The 8,871-nt window shown below is 43.9% G+C and overlaps 1 protein-coding gene across 2 annotated transcripts in view; it reads right to left on the bottom strand.

Moving 5' to 3' along the window:
* TMEM131 (transmembrane protein 131) overlaps positions 1-7,310 on the bottom strand; it is a 209,466-nt gene extending 202,156 nt beyond the window's left edge. Inside the window, exon 1 of one of the 2 annotated variants that reach the window (XM_057740823.1) lies at positions 6,599-7,308. In XM_057740823.1, the coding sequence (XP_057596806.1) occupies positions 6,599-6,779 (181 nt within the window). In that variant the 5' untranslated portion in view covers positions 6,780-7,308. Of the gene's footprint in view, positions 1-6,598 lie in introns of both variants that reach the window. The other variant, XM_057740822.1, reaches the window with a different exon arrangement.
* Positions 7,311-8,871: the final 1,561 nt, after the last annotated feature.

An 8,871-nucleotide genomic window follows, 5' to 3' on the forward strand; every position in this document is an offset into this window, starting at 1 on the left:
GTGCAGCTGCAATGGAAAACAGTATGGCAGTTGCTCAACAAATTAAAAACAGAACTACCATATGATCTAGCAATCCCACTTCTGGGTATATACCTAAAAGAATTAAAAGCAGGATCTCAAAGAGACATTTGCCCACCCATGTTCACAGCAGTATTATTCACCATAGCCAAGAAGTGGAAGCAACCCAAATGTTCATTGATGGATAAATGGATAAACAAAATTGAAAAATTATACACATATAATTTTATACATATTTTATATGTAATATACATAAAATTATATACATATACACACAATAGGTTATTCAGCCTTAAAAAGGAAATTTATCTTGTCACATGCTACGACATGATGAACCTTGAGGACAATATGCTAAGTGGACTAAGCCAGTCACAAAAAGATAAATCTAGCGTGATTCCACTCATATAAGGTATCTAAAGTAGCTAAATTCATAAAAAACAGAAAGTAGAATGGTGGCTTCCAGGGGCTGGGTGGGAGAGAGAAATGCGGCGTTGCTGGTCAATGGGTACAGAGTATCAATTCTGCAAGATGAAAAACTTCTGGGGACCCATTGCCTAACAAAGTGAATATAGTTGACATTACTGAATTATACACTTAAAAGAGGTTAAGACTGCAGAGACTGCCTTGGCTGTCCAGTCGTTAAGACCCTGAGCTTCCAATGCAGGGAGCACGCGTTTGATCCCTGGTTGGGGAACTAGGATCTCGCGTGCCTCGTGGTAAAAAAAAAAATAAAAATAAAAAAAGGGTAAGATGATAAACTTTATGAGTTTTTTTAAGCCACAATTATATACAGAAATAAATCAAGTGGTTCTGATGCTCTATCATGACAGACCATGTCAAGGATCTTCTTAGACCTTAGACATTTTTCAAACCTTTGCCCTAAGTGCTATATATTCAACAAAATGAATTAAGCAAACAGTTATCTCTTTCTAAAAATCTTTCTAAAGCAATCACAAAGGAATGAGAGAAAAACTGATCTACTACAGATGATAATGACCACCTAATCCAAAAACACCTTCACAAGAATGAACAAAGCATCAGAAATGAACTTCTGGAGCTCCAGACTTCTAACAGAAGTCTGAAAGAGATTTCACCACTGTCAAAAGCTGATGCCACTACAAGCTTCGGATATCTCCATTTCCTCTGAATACAGGGCCAGCTTCTGAGACTATTCCACGTCTAGACTAACTTGTCACACCAATCTAGAACTAAGGAGTCTGTGAAGTCACAGAATGCAACATAATTTTAACCTAAGCAATATACCAGGTACCTAAATTATCAAGAGCAAAGAGTCGAGTCAGTGGCTTCCAACACCAAATACCAATACCAAATACATGAATGGATTACCCATTCATGAGTTTCCTTGGTTTCCTTTTAAGAATGTGCATGATCCAGACGACCTGTGATCATTTTAATGGCTAAGAAGTTGATAGACAGTGGTATAGATGTTTATGGCTGTTAAAAAAAAAAAGTGCAGCTTACTTAAATACTTAACACATTGGTTTTGCATGAACTGGCAGGGCTGTTCTTTATCCAGTTGGTATAGGACAAAATCTACTATCTTAAGTACTCATTCAGGTTTAAATAGCTTGACTCTAGGGAGAGATGGCTTGCAAGTGAATCCTGGCTCAGCTACCTATCAGCTCTGCTAGCTTGGGAATATTCCTTAATTTCTCTGTGTGTGTTTCATGATTTATAAATTGGGGTTTTATGAGAATTTGAAATATTAAAATCCAAAAGTAACAAAAGTGATGGTTTAGATAAGTATATATTACTCATTTTAGTTACAAGGGAAAGCAACATGTAGGGAAGAAAAAAGTGGTGTCACTCTATGTCTTACTACAGCAGAATTGCTAATGATACCTGCACCCAAGTTCACAGCTTTACCTGTATTCTGGACTTTCAATCCAGGTCTCAGATATGAGAAGGGGAGGATAAGGTCATTCTAGGCAAACCTCCATTTAAAACTGAATGCCTGCTACATATCAATACATACTGCAGATGTTGACAGAGGTTCTGCCCTACAGAAATTCCGGTCTGGGTGAAGAATGACACCGATAAAAGAACTTAAGTAGCTAAACAAGGCAGTACATGATTAAGCGCAGAAATGAATGACAGCTGAGTAACAAAGACAATGCAAACACAGAGAGGGGACTGCTGGACTGAACAGAAGTGGAAAGAGTTGGGAGGTGAGGGCCTAGGGCAGTGCCCCAGGCAGGAGGCCAGAGGCTGTAGGAGAGCTGCCCAAGAAAGTTAACAGACCCTGATGCCACTTGGTAAACAGTCAAAAACAAGACCAATGTGACAGAGGATAATCACGGCATTAATAAGAACTGGGAAACCAGAGGTGGCGCCAGAGAATTCTGCTCTGGACACGTGCAGTGTGTGCTGGTGGCCAAACATGCATGAGAAGGAAGACAGCCAACGGGCAGCTGCAGAGCCGTGACTGACAACAGGGCAGGATGATAACCAAGTACAAAGTCACGGAAACGAAGGAAGAACAGTTCCAAGAAGCAGCTATCAACAGTGCCTGATGCTCCTTACAACAGATAAGGAAAAATTCAGCCCGAGAAAAAAGGCCTCTCAGTCTGACAAGGCCAATCAGAAAGCTCAAGCTACATGCAGATGAAGGAGACTTTCTAAAATATCAAACACCTAGCAATGATTTCATTTTCCCCCAAGAGTTGTTTGGCTTATTACTATTCTGGATGATAACAAATTAGATGATTTCACACCTACTCCCAAAAGCTGATTTTTTGGCAGGTGTCTAGGGGGATGGCTGCAAGGATTACAAAGAGGAGGAAAACAGTCCTTAGTAAGAGAAAGAGAGAACACACTTTTTCCACCTAGAGGATTCCAATGAGCCCGGCAGTAGTAAACAGCTTTTAGTAAAAGCAAGCAACAAAAGTTCATTAGTGAAGCACTATGAATGAATATTCTACTTACTAGGCCCTAAATTAAAAAGTAACCATCCTACCCCCAAGCCAGGATTAAAACATTTCACTTAAGAAAATCACTCTTAAAAAACAGTTTTAGATTATGAAGTAACAATCTGATTAGAAGTACATACCACTCCTGATCAAGTCTATCATCTTAGATGAAAAACCTAGTCAAATTAGGTTTTTCTCTCTTTTCTTCTGGCCTTTATTCCTAAGCACTTTGTTCATATGCTTCAGAGAGAGAGCACTTTTGTACCCTCCTTCTGCACCTCTGTCACAAACACAGCTTAAAACAAAAATTTGTTCATGAAACTAAAGTATCTGGTAGACAAATTTAAAAGTTCTAAGAAAGACTGTCCAGCTTCGCCCTGCCATAAATCACCAATTAATGACAATACATGACACTGAAATATAAACTGTCACAGACTAAAACAATCACATTCCTGAAAATGTATCCAATTTTTATATTTACTAGATACATAAAATGTAGCTCTTTATCTATAATACATTAAAAGACAACCATGCCCTCCAAAAACACATTTCACAATGAAACTATATTATACATGATACATGATGCTTTTTTAAAAGCTCTTATTTGCTGGTATAATGAATAGGTTGATTTACATATAAAAATACTACTAAAAGTTATATGTTTGGGACTTCCCTGGCAGTCCCGTGGTTAAGACCTTGCCTTGCAATGCAGGGGGTACAGGTTCAAACCCTGGTCAGGGAGCTAAGATCCCACATGCCTGGCTGCCAAAAACCAAAACATAAGACAGAAGCAATATTGTAACAAATTCAATAAAGGCTTTAAAAATGGACATTAAAAGAAAAACCTTTAAAAGTTTTATGTTTAACATATACACACATATTTTCATTACATACACACACCCCTATTTTCACTCTTCTCAATCTCTAGATCTTAGCTTCAAGAGAAATCTTGACACCAATCCAGAATAAGCAAGTTAGTTTTAGTAATTACAGTAACTTCTACCTCTGGCAACTCTTTCAAAGTCCCTGCAGACTGTAGAGCATAGTCAAAACATCCTCAAAGGTCTCTTTTCTATGGACTAGAGAAACACAACCCCATTGATCAGTGAAGACAGATGCTAGGAGATAGGAGTGTTAAGACATATAGGATGTTAAGACAAAGAACGGCTCACGCTTCTGACTTAAAATTAACTACATCTAGTGCAAACATGAAAAACTGCATGAGGAAATCTAGCTATTTCTGCTGCTTTTATTCGGAAGAAAATGTGTTTTATTTTGCTTTGAAGATTTTCTAGTGAAATTCTGCTGCAATAGAAATATACTAATACACAAAATACCCAGAGAACCATCATTAAAATTGCAGGTCAGTCCTAACTTTGAAAAATTAAGCTAGTTCCTACTACCAAAACAAACACACAAAATCCTCAGGAGTAAAGGGACAAAATGAACTCAGCTACCTTCAGAAATCTGCCCAGATTTGCTGGGAAAAAAAATAAACCTCAACAGCACCCTTTGGGGGTGAATGATGCCAAACTTGTGGTATCACATTCACGTAAGAAAATCAATCTCACTTCTCCTACTTACTCAAACAAAAACTACTAGGATTTGATCAGCAAGGAGGCTGAAAGCACTTAGAACCGGATCCATTTATGATGGGCAGAGTCTTATGCTCTATATTAGTATAATTACCATCAATATCTTGAATAGCTAATTTCTTCATTCAAATTGCTCATCCAGAAACAACATGGGCCACAAAAGGTGTCTGATTCTGCCAGGACCTATGGCTGATTCAACCATATCTTCTTATCATCCTTGTACACCCTGGCAGGTATTCTTCTCCCCTGACCCTTACATTTATGGGCATTAGAGAGATGTCCTAAAACTTACAAACCATACAAAAGGGAAATTAGCAAATATAACCTAGGCTGACATTTCTCAAACAAGGGATTTGTTTACTTAACTATACACTGAGAATTAGCATATAAAATGGCTGTTGGAAAAATAAGCAGCAGAATGACAATACAAACTTAATGTTTTACTTGACTGGATCATTTTCATTTTATATCCCTGTACTAATGACCCATGAATACAATCACTCACTCAAACAAATGTTAAATGCCTACTATGTGCCTGGCACTGTGCAAGGTAAGCAAAGGTAGAGAAAAACCAGGACATAACACCTGCCAAGGACTACTTTAAACTCACAGAGACATTAACTTATTGCACTATTTCAGGTTTACTGGACACCAACTACATGCCAGGCTGTGCTGGGTACCATGACCACACAAGAAAGACCAACCAATGCAGATCTGTAACCAAAGATGAACTGACAACCCCAGGCCTGACTACTCCTAAAGCAGCAATATTTTATTCAGGAAATAATCCTCCCTCTGTCAATTAATCCTTTCTACAGACGGCAGTTCTTTGAATGACTTCCACCTGTGTTAACCCAAACCAAGGTTGCTTAGAGAGTTAACTGAGAGAATGTACTGTTTTGAACAGAAAAAAAAACCCAGTAAACTGAAGCACACTGCACTTTAACATTAATTTGGTTTGCTTTGCTGTTGCCTTCAGTAACAATAAAAAGCAAGTGACTTTAGTCGTAAAGTAGAACATCAACCCTAAAGTCACTGTGGCAAGAAATTATTTTCTTAGCAGTGGCAGTTTAGTGTGAAACAGAAGCTAAACTGACAAGTTTTGCTTAGCTTCTTAAAAACCATTCACTTTTAGTGATTTCTTCATGAAGGCTCTGTGGCCACTCATTTCCCCAGGCTGAAAAACAGGTAGTGCCGAAAAAATTACAGACCTGGTCTTCCAGGTTACAAAATAACTTTCAACCCTGTAAAAGCACCGGTTTTACAGTCATACAATACTAACGAGAGTTTTAAAAATAAGTGTCAGCCCTTAACTGTAAATTACAGATAGAGGTTTGCAAACGAGAAACTTGGCACTGGTTTTTAAAGTCTTTCACATTAAAGACAATGACACCCAATTATGTATCTCTTAAAACATGTAAAATGTATAAACAGACTTTCAATAGCTTAACAGACGGTGAAGCAGAATTATATTAGAAAGAGAACTGTTAGCTAAACAATCATCAATACTACAAAGCGATACTGGAAAGGGAAGCTGAAGAAACAAAATTCCTCCCCGCGAAATGTTTGAACAAATCCAAAGTAACATTTTGCTAAGCTGTCTTGAAACCTTTCCACCAGTCTCGCTATTTTTACATTTTAAAGTGAGCTCTGTTCGCACGCCGTTATTAAAACCGCAACCCAAAAAAGTGCCCTAAAATTTGCCTGTTAACAGTAATCAAGTCTAAAAATATGCCCCTCCTACCTGGTGGGGCCAAATGGCAAGAATATACAAGAACTCAGGAAGTTTTGAAATGGCAGTGACGGGAGACAAGAGGGAAGACGAGGGGAAGGAATCACGGGGAACAAGAGCAACTCCGTGGGGCCAACGCCGCGAGTTGGCATCCGAACCGCGAGTTCCCGGCTCGGGACGGGACTCGACCGAGCAACTTCGCGCCGGACCGAGTCCCGAGCCGCGGCCCTTCCTCCGCGGTCTCAGCCTGGCAGCTGCCTCCGCGAGAGCGCGGTGACAGCCGCGGGGCCGGGCCCGGGAGATGCCGGGCGGCTGCCACCCACCTTCCTTCTCGGCCCGCGCCGCCGCCACGACGAGGGTCATCACCAGGTGCAGCGCTCCCAGGAGACCGGCGGCCGCGCTCCGCGGGCCCCCGCCGCGGCCGGCCGCGGGCTCCAGCCCGGCCCCGGCGGACGTGGAGGCGGTGGCGGCTCCTGCTGCTCCTCCTCCGGCCCGCTTCCCCATCCCTGCCGGCCGGGGGCCGCCGCGCTCGAGGTCCGGCGCGGTCCTTCTCGGCTAGGCGGCGGCGGCGCGAGAGCCGTGGTCCGGGCTCTGGCCGCGGCGCCGAGCGCAAGAGCGGTTCCGCGCCCAGGGCTCGGGCTCCGGGCGTGGGTCTGGGTCCGTGCGTGCGTGTGAGCGAGAGTGTCAGTCACGGCCTCGGCCTCGGCATCGCCTACGGGGAGTCGAAGCGGAGAGGCCGCGGGTCAAGCACGGCGGGCGGCCATACTGGAAACGGGCACGGGCCGCGGGCTCCGGGCGCTGGCCTGCGAGGGGCGGGGCGCGGCCCTGGGCACCGCCCCCGCCGTGCCGTCACCTGGGCGACCCTCCGGTCCGTCTGTCCGCTCTGGAGTTCGTGGGTCGGAACTCCTCGTCCCGCTCTTGGAGGCCAACGGCTTCAGAGGCCAGGCGGGACGCGGGCAGCACAACCCCAACCCGTCACCGCTGGCCCGCCGGGAGGGAGGAGGAATGAGGCAGGCCAAGGCCCAGCCGCCAGGACTTGTGATGGCGGTTCCCGCTTCGCGGAGGCAGTGACGGCGGTCACGTGGGGACCGGGAGGCCTGGCCGCGCAGCCGCCCTGGTGCGGGGGCGGGGCCGGGGCCGGGGCGGGGCTCTGGGGCTCTGGGGCTCTGGGGGAGGCTGGGCTGCTGCCGTGACAAGGGGGCAAGCCCCTGCATCCCCGGTACTGCAATGCGAGAGCCTTCCAGAGGACTGAGTGAGCATCCGGACCTCGAGGCCCAGCGCGGAAAATCCATTCCAGTGACTCCTCCTGGCCGCACCTCCGCCTCTCAGCCGCTTCGAGAATACCCCGGGCCTGATTCTGTTCCTGGTGGCCCTATCTTGGGGACGCGGACCTGTATCCTTCAAGACACAGCAACCAGGATCGCTAAATGAAATCCTCCTGCCCTTGAATTGTGCCCACGTTGCTGCGGGAAAGCCCGTTGGGGTGCGTGTGTGTGTGTCTGTGTAATGCAGCAGCGACTGGAGGCAGAAGGCAGATTGTTCTTCAGAAAAGCATCCAGTATCTATGCTGGCTTTCTCCGTCTTGAAATAATTGAGACTTTTTTTTTTTTTTTTCTTGAGACATTTTATACGCATATTTCCTTCAAGGCCCAACACAAATGCCATCCGTCTCTTTTAAAAGTCTCCTTCTAGAAGCCACCTCATGTCTCTTAGATGCCATTTTCATCTTAGGTCAAGGTTCTTGGTGGGCGTGGCTGTTCTCTACAAACGCCCTCTTTAATCAATTAGTAACTTCCCCAGCTCCTAATTTAGTAACTCTCTTAGTAACTTCCCCTAACTACAGAGTCCTTTGCCTAAGCTTAGCAGGATTTGTTGAGTGAATGGTTGTATGAAGGCCAAGTCCACCCTTAATATGTCTTGGAACAGACTACATGGGAAAATAAAATTTCAGGAAGACTTACAAAAGAAACTCAAAGTGCTACCCAGTGCAGTAGTCTTCTTTGTCAACCAAGCACTTTATGTTTTAATAGCCTTACCCTGATGTTTGAAAAGCTATTTTACTTTTCTGAATATTAGAGTCAATTTAATTGAATTTTGTTCTCGATGTAATTAAATAGGAATAATTAGTATTATCTCTAGTTGGTGTTTCCATATTTGTATCTGGAAGGCTTTTAACTCACTGAAGAAATCAAGCCCAAGGATAAGTAACTGAGTGCCTAAGCTGGCTCAAAACTTACCTTCAATGTGCAGCACAAGGAATAAGTATCCCTTTGCCCATTACTAGGTTCAGGGCAGACAAGCCTCTTCAACCATGAGATGCTCAGGTTCTCTTACACAGGAATCAGCCATGTCCTCTGATTAGCCTGAGGCTCAAGAGCCCCATGGGAACTAAGCGTATGTCTATAATTGGAGCTTAGAAATATACAGACCTGTTTGATCAGAGACTGATTTCCCGTGAAGCTAATGAAGCTTAAGCTTTAGGGCCCCTCTCTTGCACAGCTTTCTTCCAAGGCCCTGCATCTAATTGTGTGTATATAACCTTGTATTCTTGTTCTTTAAGCTCCCCACCCCAATAGCTGGGTAAGCATTTAGGGCC

This window comes from Hippopotamus amphibius, chromosome 7, assembly GCF_030028045.1.
Source record: "Hippopotamus amphibius kiboko isolate mHipAmp2 chromosome 7, mHipAmp2.hap2, whole genome shotgun sequence".
Classification (NCBI taxonomy): Eukaryota; Metazoa; Chordata; class Mammalia; order Artiodactyla; family Hippopotamidae; genus Hippopotamus; species Hippopotamus amphibius.